Source organism: Sapajus apella, unplaced genomic scaffold, assembly GCF_009761245.1.
Source record: "Sapajus apella isolate SASKATOON/1434 unplaced genomic scaffold, GSC_monkey_1.0 scaffold1, whole genome shotgun sequence".
Taxonomy (NCBI): Eukaryota; Metazoa; Chordata; class Mammalia; order Primates; family Cebidae; genus Sapajus; species Sapajus apella.
The window spans coordinates 14,042,204-14,062,419 of NW_022436941.1; the positions used below are offsets into that span (position 1 = coordinate 14,042,204).

Consider the following 20,216-nt stretch of genomic DNA (forward strand, 5'->3'; position numbering starts at 1 on the left):
CTAATTACTGATGTGTAGAATTTTGCCTTTAAAAAATGCTTGAGAGCAAAATCACCTGAGCTATTCATAACACATTAGCGTCCATGTCCTTTAGATCACCAGAAACACACAAAAAATAAGAAAGCATCACCTGAATTTTGTTACTGATAGGACACACAAATCAAAATAGCATATAAGACAATTCATATTTAAGTCAAAAGTTTTTTTTGGCTTGACTCTATGAATTTATGAAATTGTGTAAAGGCAAGGAAAAGGCATTTAAAAAATGTCTCTGGGATGGGTGAGGTGGCTTACACTTGTAGGTGGATTGCTTGAGCCCAGGAGTTTGAGACCAGACTGGGCAACATGGGGAAAAACTCTCTCTATTAAAAATACAAAAATATTTAGCTGGGTGTGGTGGCGTGCACCTGTAGTCCCAGCTACTTGGGAGGCTGAGGTGACAGGATGGCTTGGGAGGTAGAGGCTGCAGTGAGCTGAGATTGCGCCACTGTACTCCAGCCTGGGTGACGATAAAGTGAGACCCTGTCTGGAAAAAAGACACATGTCTCTGAGTTGGTTTCAAGGAGTTGCATAAATGAATACCTGGGAAATGCTTTGGAGTACTGTAGAGTATATATGGGAGGGTATTTTAAATTTTCACAAAGTTTGAGAGGTCAACAATAATAATAATAGCATTTTCAGTTCATGGAAGATTGGTAATTTCTATTCACCAAAATAGTATGTATTTAATTATAGATTAAAATATCAGAGTGCATGGAAATAGTATTAAAACTGGTAATCTTTTTAAGATTACACAAGTTTTGAAGGGCAAAATATATGATGGATTACTCTGGCCATTCAGCATCTGAAGCCTCTACTTTAGGAGAATTCCCTACATTTATAATCTAGGTGGCAGAGGCATAAAAATCCCAGATGCCTGCTTTCCCTTGCTTGGTAGTTAGTGTGCAGGCATATAACCTGATTTCACCATTCGGATCTAGCTGCACCAGATTTTCACCTGGAAGCTAGTAAAGAAAAACAAAACAAATGATAGTATCTACAAAGCAAAAACAGTAACTAAACCTAGGAATGATGGAGCTCTCTCTCACTTTGGATGAGCCACCTGTAGTGGTTGTTGGAAATAAAGTTCCAGGTAAAGCACTTGTAGCCATGCTGTCGGGATGGCAGCTGTGAGTTCTGATTCCCTGCGGAGAGCCACTCAATCTTTTAAATTATCTAATTAAAAAAAAAAAAGCTAATGACTATTCATTATAGAAAATCTGTAGAATATACAAAATCTGTAGAATATGTATGTATGTGTGTATATACACACACATAGGTTTTCTTTTTAAAATTGGGATCATACCCTAGTTTTATGTTTTAATCCAGTTTTTGATATTTTCTATGCTTTTCTTTGACCATGCAATTCTAAATAACTACATCATTTAACTGTTCTTCTATTGAATATTTAGACCCTTGAATATTTTGCTGTCAGAAGTTTCAAAGAATACTCTTGTAAATAAACTTTACTATACCTCTAATTGTTGCTTTAGGATAAATTCTTAGATGGCAGATTACTAAAACTCAGTGAAATCTGAGTCTTTTAAAGTCTCTTCATATGGTTATAAAATTGTTCTCCAGAGATAGCTGACCCACTCTTGAACCACCAATGGGTTTTGAATATAAAGCATTGGCACTGAACTTTAATAAAATTGCATTGTAAGACATGAAAATATTTTTAAAACTAATGACTATAGTAGCTGTTATGAGAGCTTACTACTTGCCTGACATGGCTATGTTCTTTAAAGACATCATCACATTGATTGATTGAGTCAGGGTCTCACTCTGTCACCCAGACTAGAGTGCAATGGTATGATCATGGCTCACTGCAGCCTCAATCTCCCAGGCTTAAGCAATTCTCCTGAGTAGATGGGACTATAGGTATGCATCACCACACCTGGCTAATTTATTTTTATTTCTAGTGGAAATGGGATCTGGACACATTGTCCAGGCTGATCTCAAACTCCTGAGCTCAAGCAATCCTCCCGCCTTGGCCTCCCAGAGTGCTGGGATTACAAGTATGAGCCACTGCACCTGGCCGACAGTACCACACTGAATCCTCACACTGATACTTTTTACTGGTACTTTCTTTTTTTTTTTTGGGACGGAGTTTCGCTCTTGTTACCCAGGCTGGAGTGCAATGGCGCGATCTAGGCTCACCGCAACCTCCGCCTCCTGGGTTCAGGCAATTCTCCTGCCTCAGCCTCCTGAGTAGCTGGGATTACAGGCACGCGCCACCATGCCCAGCTAATGTTTTGTATTTTTAGTAGAGACGGGGTTTCACCGTGTTGACCAGGATGGTCTCGATCTCTTGACCTCGTGATCCACCCGCCTCGGCCTCCCACAGTGCTGGGATTACAGGCTTGAGCCACCGCGCCCGGCCCTTACTGGTACTTTCAACCTCATCAATAAAATGGGGTGATATGGCCAAATATTTTGCTGAAGGTCACATAACTCATGAAATGTGGACCGAGGAATCAAGCATTGTCTTTTTTTTTTGACTTCAAAGTTCATTTTATTTCCTCTAAACCATTGTAACCCAAGAACTTAAATCCTTTTATCAGTTTTAAAGTGAGTACTTGGGAGGAAGGAAGTATAAGTGAGTTGGAAGTAGTAGAGGGCAGATGGAGAAAGAGTTAAAAAGCATAGTAAGTCTTGGTTAAAAGAATTTACGAACAGACAAAACAGTGTTAGCAGGGTGTTTCAACCAATGAGTATTTATTCAAAGCCAGAGGTGCACCAGGCACAGCTGTCTACTAGGCTAACAGATACAAACGATGTAACCAATTCACTTATTAGCTTATCTGATTAAATAAAATACATTTCATAGAAATGATTATCAAATGCATTGCAGATAGAAACAGAATATTCTTTATACTTACAGATCTTATAATACCCTAAACAATTATTAATAAAAACCAGCCAACCCATATGGTAAATAGTTAGCAAACCACCAGTTATTTTATTTTAGTCAGCAAAGGAGAAAAACATACAAATTACATGCTGAAATGGATTTTAGCATTACTGAATGCTGAATACAGACATCCTGTTTCAAAACTACTAACATAGTCCACTTACAATCTTAAAAATTCAGTGTTTTTCATCCTGCATTAAATCACTATGATACCTTTTGGCTTAAAAATTAGGTTTGGTTTCAAAAATAAGTTTAATTTAGTACTTCAGTCACATGCCTCACAGATTCTTGAACAGGACTGGGTAAGAATCAGTCCAATTAACTATTAGTTACAGCAAGAAAGCAAAACATAAACGGAATGTTTAGTCCACCTTGCTTGATATTCTTGCCAAAATTGAATTGAGAAATTAAGATACACAGGTGATTTAAACCAGAACATAACAACAGAACTGAAAAAAAAAAAAAAAAAAAAAAAAAAGACAAAATGTAGATGTTACTAGTTTGAAGCCAAGCTGTCCATTTAGGGCCATTTATTGCCTTTTTGAGACTCATGACTAATTCCTGAAAAGACCACATTGAGTTTGCGGATATATGATGTATCCTTTAGTTTGAAGGTTGTTAAGAGGGGTGTAAGGGTGAGGCAGAAGGGTGGGAAGGACTAAAAAGGCACAGGGTGGAGTGTTTGCTGATGCCATCATGGTAATTATCCAAGAGTGTCCACTGGGGGCCCTTCCTGAGGCCTCCAGAGATGGATCTGTTTTCTTCAGGCAGCAGCAGCAGCAAAAACTTCCTCAGAGAGGCAAGGTCAACTTTTATTGCACAAGAACCATAATTATTTCCCTCCCCTGTTTTCTGAGCTGGAGACCTCCACATGCAATGTCTGGATTCTCATCCATTTGCGCGTCTGACCAGCAGAGTGCGCTCAAACAAAATGCCTCGGGATGCACCTTCTTCAAAGGGAAACATGAGGTATTCCGATGGCTCAAGCAACCTGGTCAGTCAGTCACCATTCTCAAGCAGCTTCTGTAAGTTGTTCTGTATCTTGATATAAAAGAAAAGAAGCTCCTATTACTAAATAGAATGGAGTATATTAAGGGCATATTTGCTATAGTCTATATAGTGTTCTAGATTATTTCACCTACACAAGGGTTAAATTTAGATGAGGCAAATAGATGCTTTTTCATAAACTAGAACTCTGTTTGAAAATCCACTTTTTCTTTGAGACAGGGTCTCGCTCTGTCACCCAGGCTGGAGTGCAGTGACATGATCATGGCTCACTTCAGGCCTGACTTCCTAAGCTCAAATAATCCTCCCACCTCAGCCTCCCAAGTAGCTGGGACTTCAGTTGTACACCATCATGTCTGGTTAATTTTTGCACTTTTTATATAGACAAAGTTTCATCATGTTTCTCATGCTGATCTAGAACTCCTGGGCTTAAGTGATCCTCCTGCCTCAGCCTCCCAAAGTGTTGGATTTACAGGTGTGAGCTGACAATCCAATTTAAAATGAGAAAACAGAGGGCTTAAAAGAATGGTGGAAAGATGAAAATGTCAGTAGAGACTGAGATAAATGAGATGGAAGAAAAAGCACAAGGAACTGGCAACACCAGTGTGACCCAAATGCATTAGAAGACAATGGGAAATTGGTCTTTACAGAGCCCATTTGATGGTTTTAATCAGACAAATGCACATAATCATATTGAACACTCCTGTTATTTCAATTACATATTATTCTTTAACATTTCCAAAAGGTTGTGGATTTCACAGGGACAGAGACCAATCATGTCAGATGTTTGGATCTTAAGATGGGTCCAATGCTAGACATCAAAAGTGTTCTCAGTAAATGACTATTGAATAAAGGCACTTTTAAGAATTCAGAGCAAGGAATTCTCAACAACCAGCTCTGTGATGGGATCAAAAGAAAGAACATGTTATTTTGTAGGGGAACAGTCTGTGATGTCCTATGGGTGTTCTCAGGTGAGTGAGGAGGAAGGGGATCTGATATGTAAGTGCCAGGAACGGCATGCCTGCCCCTGAGCCACACAACACCACACAGAGACAGGCTTTGCGCCTGAAACTGAGGGTCAAAGAGCCGAAGTAGCGGATGAATTCTGTGGGTGGTAAGCGGTAGAACATGGATAAGAACAATGGTCTGACTCCAAAATTTATGCCCTCTCTGCTCTACTGTTCCACCATTAATTCCACTTCCAGAACTAAGAAAAATAAGTGTTTATTTCAGTTCCCATAAAAGGCATTGCCTTCTTCCCCCACTTTCCTGCTTTGTTTCTTCCTCACCTATCCCTTAAGACCAAGGATAAATGGACAAACAGGAGTGGGAGGTAGAAAAAGGAATAAAAAAGAACCGACATCCAAAATGACACACATACAGAAAACCCAAAAGTCAAACAAAGGAGGGAACTCAGCAATGTATAGAGGAAAACTCAAATGGCCAATAAATATATGAGATGTTCAGCCTCAGTCATAATTAGGAAAATACAAGTAAAAATGGTAATAAGATCCAACTTTACACTATCTGACTGGTGGTGGGAGGCCTGAGTGGATTAGGGTGGTGCCCGTGGGAAGAAACTTTGAGGAGACATTTGAAGACACAGTTCACAGCATTTGCCAACTAGTCAATCAGTGGCAGGTGAAAAGAAGGAGTTAAATATTTTTCTTAGATTTCCAGCGAGGATGACAGAAAGAACAGTGATGCCATGAACAGAAATAGGGAAGTTACAAGCAGAGAAAGATCATGAGGCTTAGACATCACCGGCCCCTGAAGACGAGAAGCAATTGCTGGTATGGAAGATAAAGGGCTGAGCTCTGTCTCAGACCTCCACAGCCTGGAGCTGCTATTTACAGGCAGGCTGTGCTGTGCTAGCTCCCAACTGCCTCGGAGGAAAAGTGCAGACAAATCAAAAAGAGCACGGGTGTGGCCTGGTACCTCCTTTTTAATACTTAGATTCTTTTGAGCAATGTGTGCAACTTATAACTCTTTAGAACATCAACATGTGCATTTTGACCCGAAATCCACTTTTTACCGAATCAGTTTCTCCTTTGAGACAAAGGTGGTTTTCACTGGTGCTCCCGTAAGCCTCCCTGGTCTCCCTGCTAGGTTGTCTGAACCCTGCACAAGACCTGCAGCTGTTGGCCTGCTGTGAACAAGCCCTTCTGTTTTCAGTTCCCTGATTACAGAATGTGGTGTCCTGGCCAGGCCTGGCGGGAGAGTGGGAAGAAACACCAAAGAAGGCAGCAGGATCCCGTGTGTTTCTGATCCAAAGAATATCACTGGTATGTCAGAGTGAACAAAGTTGAAAATACCATTCCATTCTCTGGGTTGCATGAAAGTCAAACATTTGTAAGCATTTCATTACAAAAAAAAATTGTCTTCAATTCTCAGAACCTAATGTTTTAGAAAGGAAAAAAAGCTAACCCATAGCTTCTCTAGGTTGATTTTGGATGTAAAGAACTTTCCACACAGAATGATTCAATGTGAATTCTCTGACCTGACTTGGCTTAAAACATGTTTGGAAACGCCTTTGCTCTCAATACTTTAGCTGTTAAATACTAGATAACCTATAGTGTAGAAAAACAAAGATAATTGTATTCATTTGTATTTAATAGGAAATTTTACTAATTTGTATTTAATATGAAGAAATATGTCTTCCCAAGTAAGCATAACTACTATTATGTAAAGCTACCAAGTACTGGGGGTGAAAGCAGTTCTAATTGAACACTGGATTCTTCACTTTAAACCTTTCCTGAAGGATTAGGGTAAGAACACAGTAGTTAATCGGATAAAGGAGATGAAAATAAGACATGTAAATCAGACTAAACTTCTGGGAGATTTTTGGCATGACTATTTTCTTCTCCAGCTCACCCTCCTGCTCCCTTGTAAGAACGCCACAAGCTAAGGACAGATTTGCCCTAGTTGTTTGGACTGTAGATGCTTCCAGGAAAAGGTACATCTGTGGCCTTATCCACAAGGCCTACGGCTGAATTCTGAGGAACAGTAAAGCAGAGAGCTTATAAGCAAAATTTTGCAGCCAGACAGCCCTGGTTTAGGTTCTAGATCTGCTGACTTTATTTATAGTTATATATTTTTATAAATATATTTTAAAAGTTACATAATTTATTTATATTTATATATTTTTCTTTTAATCCTCTCTCAGCAGAATCATATCTGCTGCGTTTCTAGGTGTGTCGCCTTGAGCAAGCTAATTTGAAACTTTGATTCTTCCCCTATTAGATAGAAAACAATGCCACCTATCTCCCATGGTTCTGACAGGGCTTACACGCAGTATTTTATATGGGAACAATCAGCCTGGGTGGAGTTGGGGCTGCACTTTCTGGCCAAGTCAGTGGTTGGTCTCCAGTTCGCTCCCTACCATGTCCCTACACTGAGCTCCGATGTCAGTGGTCACTTACCATTGGGCCCTGTGCTATAAAGTTAATAGCTATAAAGCTAATCAAGGAGGAAAAACAAAAAGCCCACAAGATGATGTACTTCAAGGAAAATGAGATTAAAACCTATTTATTTGTGGAAATAAAAAACATTCTTCCACATTTACTATGAAAACTCCTTGGCCAGGTTTGATCCTGTAGGTTTATTGTGGCACACTAATGGCATTTGAGTGTGTAATCCTTGACCTGACAAGGTCAAGGCAGTCAATGGGCACTACCGTGACTGCCCCCATACACAGGAAAGAAATAGGTCACCTTTTCTAATTTCACTATGTTAGCTGTAAGCTCTTGACAGAGAACCTCCACATTGAATTGTACTTGTGACCTCAGGCCGGATGGTGCTGTCTGTCTGTAAGAAAAAAGAGAAAAATTACTATGGGCAGGGATGACAAGGAAAGAAGTGGAATGAACACATTTAAAATTTATTTGAACAGAAAATTGGTTTATAATAGAAGAGAGTGAACATTTCATTTATTAATATTAGACAAAGCCCCGTAGTAATCTGCAACTCCAGGCTAGATGTATAGGGAACTAATTCGTAAAAGCTCATCTAGAAATCTCTTAAGCTATTTTTGTTTAAGTGGATATGGTGTGTTTCGGCTTCCAAACAAAAATCAGGCAATTGTTTCAAGCACGTGGTTTCTTAGAACCCTTTATTAACCCCTATTATCCTCTCTATCTCCACCAGAGCATAAACTTACAAGAATCATTGTGCTTTTCAGCTATTTATACTAGAACTTTAAAAGCTTAGGAATGTCTTTATCTAGTTAATCAAATGCCCATTGAAATGTGACACTTTTGTAGTTCCTTCTTTGAGACTTATCATACAACTATAATTGCCCTTGTCTTATAATCTGACAGATGTAATCAATGTTTACTATCTGAATATTTATGGCATAGGCTCTTACTCTGGGGTCCACTGAAATCCTAAACCGACTAACACTGGAAAATCTGGAGCTGTACATACATTTTCTGGAAAGATGGTCTAAAGCTCTTTTTCAGATTTTTGTGTTAAGGTTAAGAACCATGGCCTGTATCGTTTCTATATTTCTTGTCTGTGATTTGATTATATATATATATAGGCATGTGTATATCTTTACATATACATATGTAAAGATACGGTATCATTCTGTTGCCTAGGCTGGAGGAGTGCAATGGCACAATCATGGTTCACTGCAGCCTCACACTCCTGGGCAAAAAGGATCTCCCACCTCAGCCTCCCAAGTAGCTAGGGCTACACAGGTATGCATCACTACGGCTGGCAATCATCTTACTCAGTATTATGGGTGTCCACAATGGAGGTTAGCAGCCCCAACCGCTCCTCCAGAGTATTAATTCTATATCTCATGTAGAAGGTCGAGATGATGAGTGCGCAGACACTGGAAAGGGATGAAAGAGAAATTTTCATTAGGTTAATGGCCAGGATCTGATGTTCATTAAAACAACTCAGGGCCAATGTGGTATACTCGAGGCAAGCCATTTTCCAAAATAACCTGGTAAAGAGGCTTTAAAAACGTCCTTTTCAAACCGGCTGATGCTTGTCATAAAACTTACAGCTAGAAGAGACTTAAAATCCTCTAGCTCAAGTCCCTCAATTTGCAAATAATGGCCATTCTAATAGCATTGGTCAGAGCCAGATCTAAGTTGGAGTACCAAGCCAGTGTATTGCTGACCTCTGCTAGAAGAGCCTGGGCAGACAGTCCCCAGCCGTGTTCTCCGGTGACTCCCTGCTTTATCTGGAAACTAGACTGGGCATGTCTTCCTTGGTTGTGAGGAACAGCCTAGAACTGGGTCAGGCTATTTGCAGAAGAACAATTGGTTACAAATGAGAAGTTAAAAAAGTCAATGCCTACATTTTTGGTAAAGGGGATGAAAAAACATTTTCAAGTTGTGTTGGCCCCTATTTAGGGGACATGGGACAGATGGTAAAACAAAATTATAGCTACGTAGAAGGAATAGGTTCTAGTGTTGAATGCCACTGTGGAATGACTAAGTCAACAATGCTAGAGTTTCAAATAGCTAGAAGGATACTGAATGTTCTCAACATGAAGAAATGATAAAGGTGATGGATATGCTAATTACCTGGATCTGATCGGTATATATTATGTGTATCAAAACATCACTATGTACTCCATAAATAGGTACAACGATTATATGTCAACTAAAAAAATAAAATAAAAAAATCACAAGGGTAAAGATGCTTCATAATTCACAGAGGAATCTCCCAACTAATGGTACCTACTCAGAACTTAGTCCTCTGCTGGGTTTGGCACAACCATGAAAATGTGACCTAAGCCTAAGGAAAAAATGCTGCAGTAGGAGACAGAAATTGTCAAAGAAAAGATGTGGGTTACATTTCAGACAACTGAGATTTACAGTGGCTGTACGCAATGTGAAGAGATTATTCCTTTAGAGAATGGAATCATTTTCTTAAGTCACTCACAGTAAATTCATGTACTTACACAATTGCGTAGAAAATAAGAATATGGTGAAGCATCAGACATTTCTGAGACTTGACTTTATGTAAGATTCCAACAGTTTCTGACTGACCTGTTGGGTGGAAAATGAAAAGCAACTGTTTAAAACCATAATACTTCTTTCATCCAGCAATATCCCTATGGGGTGCTTGAGAGAGGTAATTATTCCCAGGTAAAAGAAATCAGAGAAAGTATCAACTGAAGCCTCCCAGCTGTGATTTTAACCTGTAGTTACAATTCCTTCCAACACGTTTCACTGAATACATATCTATCCACAGCCGCCTTTGTGTCAAGCATTGTGTTGGAGTCAATGGTAAACAATATAACAATATCCTTGCTCTCTTACCAGTACAGCTAGTTATTAGAATAAGTAGTAAGTAAGAAATTTGAGTTTTACTGGAAAATTTTTGTTTTTTTGAGGCAGTCACTTTGTTTCCCAGGTGATTGGGGTGTGATCACAGCTCACTGCAGCCTTGAACTCCTGGGCTCAAGCAATCCTCCTGTGTCAAACTCCCAAGTAGCTGGAACTATAAGTGTGTACCACACTCAGCTGATTTTTAAATTTTTTGTAGAGATGGGGTCTTACTATGTTGTCCAGGCTGGTCTTGAACTCCTTGGACTCAAGGAATCCTCCCACCTTGGCCTCCCAAAGTGCTGGGATTACAGTACCAGAAATTTTTGAAACATAATCTCATGTATTCAGAATCATGAAGTGACCTCCATGAAAGCTGTTCACTTTTGTATCCCTTACTGTAAGCATGGAACTGGGTACTGTTTGCTAAATGAATAAGAGAATTAATATGCAAAGACCTATAATACAAATGGAGGAAAGGGAATAGGAAAAGCAGTCATAAGGTGAAACAGAGGGGCCCTTTAAAAGTTACAGATAGTCCAGGCATGGTGGCTCACGCCTGTAATCCCAGCACTTTGGGAGGCCAGGTGGATGGATCACTAGAGGTTAAGAGTTAGAGACCAGCCTGAACAACATGGTGAAACCCCATCTCTACTAAAAATGCAAAAATTAGCCAGGTGTGGTGGTATGCGCCTGTAATCCCAGCTACTGAGGAGACTGAGGCACGAGAATAGCTTGAACCCAAGAGGCAGAGGTTGCAGTGAGCTGAGATCGGGTCATTGCACTAGTCTGGGTGACAGAGCAAGACTCTATTAAAAAAAAAAGTTACAAATAGACATCTCCAATCCTTCTCAACAACAACAACAACAACAAAAACCCCTAAAACCTCCATTCCTTACCGTGTGCAGGGAGACTCTTGGCTTTTCCTTCAGGTACTCTGTTCACATGGGCATCTGCCCGAGTTGGCTTTGCTTCTCCCTTGGAGACATTCAGAACTGTTTGGGATTCTGTCACATGGAAATCTACTAAGCCAAAATGGAGCTGGGTAAGTTTTCTCTCCAATGTATTTAAAAACAGGATTAACCAGCAAGTAGATCAATCCCTTAATATGCATAATGGTCAAGAATATGAATGGATCTTCTCACAAGTCAGTCGTGGTGGCTGGGGGCTGAAATGGAATGCTTAAGCAAATAAGTAATAAAGTGGTTTAAGGATAGTCTTTCATTTTCCAACCAACTCACATGGATGATTCAGCTGTAACAATTGAAAACATTATTGAAGTAAGAGGGAAGAAAATATTATGTTTCTCTCTCACCAACGCAATATTAAGTCTATTTAAGAGACCTCTGTTGAATGTGCATAAAAATGTGCATTTTTCCTCCATTTGTATTATAGGTCTTTGCATATTAAAGAAATGAATTTTTAACACACAGGCAATTCTTTTCCCTTGAACGCTCAAGGCACCCTTTCTGCAGACCCCATTTCTGATTTTTAACTAGGGAAGACTTTTTTTTTTTTTTCCAGGGGTTGGAGTGAGGATGTTTTGTGGGGAATTAAATTTTAGTCAAAATAAAACAATTTCCCAAACCTCGGGAGTTCTCAGATTCAGGAGTCTGAGAACCAGAACTGCTGTATCCTTCCATGTCTTGCCTTCTTTGTTGAACCACTCCATCCAGATCTGAGAATTCGTCATTGAAATCCTGAAAGGAAAAAGTGAAATGAAGACAGGCCGATTTTCCCTTAGTAAACAGGCAGGCCTTTGTAAATCCCAGCCCTTTCACCTAGGCCTGTCCTACAAAACATAGAATAGATGGAGGGATTACCCCGTCCGACTGGGATTTTCCCAACAGATCACTGAGTATCTGGTTACTGAAACCGATTTTTTGGGTGGTTAAAATTCTGTCAACAAATAGTGGCCAAGTTGTTTGAAACAACAAATGTCTAGAAAAAACCCAGGACGCCGATGATTGAGAACCTTCCCGCGTGAAGCTAAAGAGGTTTCATTAGCACTTTGTAATGAGAAAAACTGATTACTATAGACATATACAAGAGAAAAAAGTAGAGAGAAAGCTTTAAATCCAAGTTCAAATATGTAGACAGAAAGATATTACTAAATTATAATTTTTTAAAAAGTATTGGAAACAGAAAAGGAAAAACGGCTTTAGCAAATTAGACTCTCAAAGTAAAATGTAAGCTCTTTTTCTTCCCTCAACTAAATCAAAATAGGGTGAGTAACAGTACATTTAAATTTTAGACTGATGCTGGAGGAGTAAGGGAAAAAGCACAGACGTTCTGCTTTGTATTCTTTTGGTTCCCCAAAGTGCTTCAGAGCTGAAGAGACAAATGGTGTCATTAAAATGTCCTGGCGAAGGTACAATTAGGCTGAGCTTTTAACAATTTAGTCAGCTGCCAAATGAAGATGAGACTCATCTTGTAAGCAAATTACCAACCTTTCACCTTGAACTAGCTGTTTTTTGTTCATCTCGACACTTATTTCAATTTCATACAAGGATTTATAGGAGAAGGAAAATAGAAAATTCTTCAATTTAATGATTTCTTGAATGCCTATCTTGTATCAGGCAGTATGCAAAGCTCCTTATATACATGATTGCATTTAATCTTCACAGCTACATCATGAAGCTGGCATTTTAATGCACGAAGAAACTTAGTCAAAGCAGTTAAAGAGCTTGCCTGATGATATAACATGGCTGGGTGGAGCCCAGATTTAATATCAGGTTTGTTGGATTACAAATCATATGTATTACATTATATTTTGTACTGCTTCCCACTACTATTTTTCAAGGTAGATTTTTAAGAAATTGAGATAAAATTCACATAACATAAAATCCGCCATTTAAAATTATACAATTCAGTGGTATTTAGAATATTCACAATGTTGTGCAACCATGACCACAATCTTATTCTGGAATATTTCCATCACCCTCAAAGAAAGCTCATACCCATTAGCAGTCACTCTCAATTTCTCCCTCACCCCATTCCCTGGCAGCCCCTTGTTTACTTTCTGTCCCTATGGTTTGTTCAGGACATTTCATATAAAGGGAATCATACAGTATGTGGCCTTTTGAGTCTGGCTTCTTTCACTTAGCATACTGCTTTCAAGGACCATCTATATTGTAGCATGTATCAGTACTTCATTTCCTTTTTATGGCTGAATAATATCCCATTGTATGGGTATACCACATTAAAAAAATCCATTAATCAGTTGATGGACATTAGGGTTTTCCCCACCTTTTGGCTATTTTGAGTAACTCTATTAACATTCTCGTACAAGTGTTTGTGTGAACGTGCTTTCAATCCCATCACTTTTTTTTGAGACGGAGTTTCACTCTTGTTACCCAGGCTGGAGTGCAATGGCGCGATCTCGGCTCACCGCAACCTCCGCCTCCTGGGTTCAGGCAATTCTCCTGCCTCAGCCTCCTGAGTCGCTGGGATCACAGGCACACGCCACCATGCCCAGCTAATTTTTTGTATTTTTAGTAGAGATGGGGTTTCACCATGTTGACCAGGATGGTCTCGATCTCTTGACCTCGTGATCCACCCGCCTCGGCCTCCCAAAGTGCTGGGATTACAGGCTTGAGCCACCGCGCCCGGCCATATTCCCATCACTTTTAAACTGCTCTCAAAAAAAGATTTGTTGGAGATGTTGAAACTCTGAGTTCATATTGTTTCATTAAAGTTGAATATTTATAATCATTTGAATGACATCATTAGAACTCTCTCGGGAAAACCTTATAATCATTATGGGTACAAATCTTATACAAACAGAGGGAGGTACTTCCCACTGGAGATTTACTCTACAGTTTACAAAGTCTAAGGGAATCAATCAAATGATCTCTACCTGTCACTTGGGCGTTATAGCTTTCTTTTCTTTTCTTTCTTTCTTTTTTTTTTTAAACAGTTAAATCTGAGCCTGTCTTCTTTTATAAGTTGTGAAGTCTCTGAAGGCAAGAAATAGTTTTAATTTTTCCTGGTATCCTACAGTGTGCACTAGCATGGTGCCATGAACACAGGAAACATTTGAATGTGTGGGATGACTCAGTCCTACCTCAAACAGAGTTGTGAATCCCTCTAAGCCAATACTGACGAGCAAACAGAGCAAGACTCTATGCACACCTTCACACACCAAGGTAGCCTACTATGCGTTTCTTTCCTTTTGTAGGAAACTCTTCAATTACTTGCAAAAAGTTTATGGCTACTATGGTTTCCTCTTCTTCAAGACAGGTATATCCTGTTTCTTCAACTGTGCCTCAAATATTTTGGTCCTAAGCTCTTCCCACAGCTCAGTCATGGTGTAAGCACAAGTGTAACTGTGGGACATATTCCCTTTCCTTTGCATTTAGATAGTTTTATAGGCGACTAACCAGAGGCAGAGACGAAGGGCGGTCTGCTCGGAAACTGTTTTCAGCAGAAGATGGATTGGGACTGTTACCAACACTTGTATTCTGAAATCATTGGAACAAAATGAAAAACCAGATCAGCTATGAAACCATAAGAAATACAGAAGACAGGCAGTAATTGAGGCTCAGGGACATCATACTCACTTCTAAGTGTCCACATACAGATCTTAGTAGTTTGTAAGTTGAATCTCTGGAGAGTAAAGAGACAAATATGTACTGAAAAACAAAATGGAATAATTACGAAGAGATATTCCTGATGCGAAGTGGGAGTTCACAGTTCAGAAAAGTATCTGTATCCAGCTTCTCATTTGCAAACAATGTGGACCTCTCTTTGGTCCATATTCTCATTCCTTTCACCCAAACATTCAGTTTTTATTCCATTCCTACAATAAAGTAAACGTATTCTCCCACAGAAGCAACAAAACCCTCAAACCCAGTTTAAGAGTAATAAATAAATGCAGGGCAAAATGAAGGCTCCAAAACCCTGACATCGGTGCCTCAAACAGGCCCAGAGAAGAAAAGGCCTGGACATTAAGAAAAGGCTGCTGACATTCACCAGGTCCCCTTTAAAATCTCTCTCCCTCTGTTTTTGTTTTTAAGGGTATTTAACAATTCCCAAGGGTCTGCTTTCTCTGCTCTGACCTAGATTTCCACTGAAAACTTCCCAGCGTCTCTAACAGGCTAGTTCTCTTTCATGCTATTTCCAGATTCTTCCTTGTACAAATATGGAGATTTTCTAGTGGAGATTTATAAGTGAGCTATGGGAAAGGAGTAAAATCAAAGCTAGACAAATCACGAGAGGACAAATGACATCAGGAAAAATGATTTTACCATAAACAATACGTTCAGAAAATATAAAAACCTACTTTTTTCTCCATCTATTTAGGCCATAGAATGTTTTCAGACCTCCTTTCCATGAGTTTGTGATTATCCTTCTCATTCACCAATGAGGAAACTTGAATTATTTCCAAGCAAGAACTGTATTCCAAAGTAATTAATATTGTGGGTTCTGGCGTCAGGCAGATCCAGTTGCAAATGCTGGCTCTGACACGTACTAAGTGGGTGACACTGGGAAAATTGCTTAACCCTTCTAACCTTCAGTTTTCCTAACAAGTCACCCATTACAGGGTGTTGGCATTGAACAAATGAGAAAATATAAGAAAAGCATTAGTGTATGCCTGACAAGGAGGAAATACTGATGCCTGTTGACTATTAGTATTTAAAAAAATCACCAAATAGATATTAACATATTTTCTAGCTTATCAGAATGGTCTCTTTTATCTTTCCTTTTTTCTTCTCTCTATAGTTTTCTAGTATGGTTAGAAAGGAAATCTATCGCCAGTCATGGTGGTTCATGCCTGTAATCCCAGCACTTTGAGAGGCTGGGGAGGGTGGATCACTTGAGCCGAGGAGTTTGAGACCAGCCCTGGCAACATAGCAAGATCCCATCTCTATTAAAAAAAGAAAAAAAGAAAAAAACAGAAATGAAATCTATAGAATGTAGATTTTATGCTTCACAGAAGTAATAGGTGAAAGATTTTTAAAAATTTCATGTGAGAAGTAACCAGACCACTCTCTCTTTCTTGCCAAGTTAAAATACACACCACTGTAATGCAAATTTTTCTGATTGCATATGTCTTAGGTAGCCCAATAGTCAATTCAGCTCTAGAATTTCTGTAAAGGAGGTAGTTCAGGCAACCTGGAAATAAAGAAGGTCTAAAAACGGATCCCGCACCTGCAGTTGCAGAGCAGGTACAAGTTGTATTTATCTGGAAGGGCACTGGGGAGATACTGAGGTTATGGAAAGGCTGGCTACCGCCATACCAGGGACTCCTCACTATCAACCTGCCTGCCTCCCCCTGTCAGTAAAAAATGGTGGTTGTTGTTGCTATTGTTCTTTATAAATATTTATTCCTTTTTTGAGACAGGGTCTTACTCTGTCACCCAGGCTGGGGTGCAGTGGTGCTTGATCTCAGCTCACTGCAACCTCTGCCTCCCAGGCTCAAGCAATCCTCTCACCTCAGCCTCCTGAGTAGCTGAGACCACAGGTGTGTGCCAGCACACCTGGTTAATTTTTGTATTTTTTGAAGAGACAGTTTTCGTCATGTTGCCCAGACTGATACTGAACTCCTAAACTCAAGCCATCTGCCTGCCTGGGCCTCCCAAAGTGCTGGGATTACAGGTGTGAACCACCATATCTGGATTTTTTTTTCTTTTTCTTTGAGGTAGGGTCTTGCTCTGTTGCCCAGGCTGGAGTGTGGTGGCACAATCATGGCTCACTGCAGCCTTTACCTCCTGGGTCCAAGTGGTTCTCCTACCTCAGCCTCCTGAGAAGCTGGGATCACAGGCATAACCCACCATGTCCAGCTAATTTTTGTATTTTTTGTAGCAACGGGGTTTCACCATGTTGCCCAGGATAGTCCCCGACTCCTGGGGTCAAGCAATCCTCCCATCTCAGCCCTCAGTCTCCCGAAGTGCTGGGATTATAGGCATGAGCCACCACGCCTGGCCTCCTTTTTTTTTTTTTTTTTTTAAAGACTATTAAAGACCTGAGTATATCAGTTTAGCCTGACCTAGTAGATGTGAGGGAAAAAGAAGTTGAGAAAGAATTTTATTTTTTTGACCTTGGTCAGGCAAGTATAATTAAGTCAGCAGGAAATTCAAAATTGGCAACACTTCTATGAGAATAAATCACCTTGTGAAGGGAAACAGCACTCCATGAATGCCTACAGGCTATGGTTTTTAAAATTAGTCTCATAGAATTTTCCTGATTCACCACAGGAGATGAAGGTATTTATGGTTTGGAGTCTTGGTCCTTGGCAAGAGGCCCCTCAGGCAGCAAAGCCCAGAGCAGGAGGACAAAGCAAAGGTGCCCTCACTCTGCTGCGTACTCACCCTGTCTGTGACCGTTGCTATGATCAGGGCATTTGGCACTAGAAGAGCAGTTTTGGTTTTCTTTATTAGGGTTACTGAGAAAGCTGGAATAGAGATCTGAAACAGAATCACCAAGTTAATGCCAGTTCAGACTTAACAGAACAGCACTTCAAATCTTCATGTTAAAGGAAAAAAAAAAAAAATCAGAAATCAGAAATCAAAATCAGCAGCAAGCTTTCACAGCCTCCATGAAGAAAAGTCAGTCTTAGAGTGGCAGGGATGTGTCACTGAAGCTCCTCCAAGTGGTGCTTACTAAGCCAGAGGATACATCTGAATCATCGATTCAGCTGAAGATCTTGGTGGGAAACCTTTATCTTCAGACATGGAAATGGAATGCAAAATGTATATTCATTTTAAAGAAAAAGCCCAAGGCTCCAACGAAATTTCAAGCTTGTGGTCATCTACTTTGGGCTAATTTCCACATGCCCCACTCTCCTGTCTCTTTAGGTCATGCTGGGGGGGGGAAAGGTTAAAAAGCACTAATAATAGGAACATCACTGGACAGAAAATCTGGGACCTGAATTCTTGGCTCAGTTATGTTACTACAGGTTGAGCATCCTTAATCTGAAAATCAGCTATCCAAACTATTCCAAATTTGCATGCTGATATTGGCGCTCAAAGGCAATGCTCATCGGAGCATTTCAGATTTTGGATTTTTGGATTAGGGATGCTTAGCCAGTTGCATGTTGGCAGACATTGCAAAATCTGAAATCCAGAACACTTCTGGTCCCAAGTATTTTAGATAGGGGATACTCAACCTGTATCTAAATAACCTACTCCACCTTGTAAGCTCTCCGTTCCAGGCCTCAGTTTCTTTTTTTTTTTTTGAGACGGAGTTTCGCTCTTGTTACCCAGGCTGGAGTGCAATGGCACGATCTCGGCTCACCGCAACCTCCGCCTCCTGGGTTCAGGCAATTCTCCTGCCTCAGCCTCCTGAGTAGCTGGGATTACAGGCACACGCCACCATGCCCAGCTGATTTTTTGTATTTTTAGTAGAGACGGGGTTTCACCATGTTGACCAGGATGGTCTCGATCTCTTGACCTCGTGATCCACCCGCCTCGGCCTCCCAAAGTGCTGGGATTACAGGCTTGAGCCACCGCTCCCGGCCAGCCTCAGTTTCTTGATTTATAAATTGGAGATAGTCTCGTCTGCTTCTCAGGATTTTATGTGGATTAAGTGAGATAAAATATGGAAAATGCCCAGTGATGAATAAAAATTTCATTTATCTCCTTACCTGTTTCATGAAATCAGGGTGTGTGAAATAAAAGAATTATAAATATGTTTTCTGGTTCAACAAAGGATAACAACAATGATAACTATTAAAGCTACCATAATTGATACCTATTTACCAGATGAGAATTTAATTTAATTATAAAAATTCTACATGGTCAATATTATAAGAAATAAATAAATTTATTTAGAGAGGTACATGTCATACATAAGAAGTTACAAAGATGGAATTCAAACCAATCTTTCAAAATGTGAGTTCTTTTCAATATGATGTGCTATAAGAATGTATCAAATGGCACAAAGCACGGAAGTTCATGATAATTTTATGTTATATCTCTCCAACCAAGTTTGATCTCTAAGGAAAATGGATCGCATCACTTTAGTCCCTGAAAATAGAGTCACACGTAGCCATGGTAAAAATGATCTAGGATGGGCATGGTGGCTCATGCCTGTAATCCCAGCACTTTGGGAGGCGAAGGTGGGTGGATTACCTGAGGCCAGGAGTTCAAGACCAACCTGGCCAATGTGGTGAAACCCCATCTCTACAAAAAACAGAAAAATGATCTGACTCCCTCCTTCCCTAGGAACTCACACTCACTTGAACATCTACTTGAAAATGCCTCACATATTCTCAAAGTGGAGAAGAGATGCGCTTTATGTAAGTACTACCAGCTTGGAGGAAGCAAAATGAGCTTTTAATTCTGAATATCTGCATTCACATCTGGGTTTATGAGGTGGGATTATTTACTGCCCTCAACGATCTAGGCAGGAAGATTATGGAAGAATAAGGGCAACCCAGTTGAGACATTTTCTAAAAACTGTTTGCCAAAGAACTCCACTCACATTTTTCAAAGGCGGGAGGCAATTCAGAGCTTATAAGGTGGGATAAATTTGGAAAAAAGGAATTTGAGATCTACTTAGATGATGTTAATAAAAAATGGGTCTAATTTTGTTTCTGAGCAGCAATACAAACACGCAGTGACAAAGGGCTATAAATTTAGATTTTTCATCATTTAAGGCATGGAACACCCTTAAGAAGGAGTTTTCAATCAATTGCTTCATAAGTATAAAAGTACAACTAGATAACATTTGTAAAATAAAGCTTAAATCACTTTTCAGTTTGAGCCTAGACAGAATGTGATACATGCATGTTAATTTTGCTAACATCTGCAACTACCAACAGGCTGACTAAAAAGGTCCTGATTAAATTAAGGCTACACTTTATTAATATTTTTCCAGAGTGAATGATAATATTTTTCCAGGGCAATGGTAACATTTTTCCAGGGCAAATTGCTTTAGAAGGGGAACTTGATTAGAAAGTTCCCATTGTAGAGCAATTGTTTGGGTGCCTTGAGCTCATATTGGACCACGTTGGACTGAAGTCCACT

At 39.8% G+C, this 20,216-nt stretch overlaps 1 protein-coding gene across 6 annotated transcripts in view; it reads right to left on the reverse strand.

Annotated features, from left to right (window-relative positions):
* Positions 1-2,528: 2,528 nt before the first annotated feature.
* GRAMD2B (GRAM domain containing 2B) overlaps positions 2,529-20,216 on the reverse strand; it is a 114,982-nt gene continuing 97,294 nt past the window's right edge. For 4 of the 6 annotated variants that reach the window (XM_032265288.1, XM_032265436.1, XM_032265690.1 and 1 more), the window contains 9 exons: positions 17,559-17,654; positions 14,808-14,879; positions 14,628-14,708; positions 11,834-11,945; positions 11,145-11,267; positions 9,879-9,966; positions 8,691-8,795; positions 7,672-7,765; positions 2,529-3,994 (listed from right to left, as the gene is read on the reverse strand). In XM_032265288.1, coding sequence (XP_032121179.1) covers positions 3,953-3,994; positions 7,672-7,765; positions 8,691-8,795; positions 9,879-9,966; positions 11,145-11,267; positions 11,834-11,945; positions 14,628-14,708; positions 14,808-14,879; positions 17,559-17,654 — 813 coding nt within the window. In that variant the 3' untranslated portion in view covers positions 2,529-3,952. The remainder of the gene's footprint in view (positions 3,995-7,671; positions 7,766-8,690; positions 8,796-9,878; positions 9,967-11,144; positions 11,268-11,833; positions 11,946-14,627; positions 14,709-14,807; positions 14,880-17,558; positions 17,655-20,216) is intronic. The other 2 variants (XM_032265361.1, XM_032265601.1) reach the window with 2 other exon arrangements.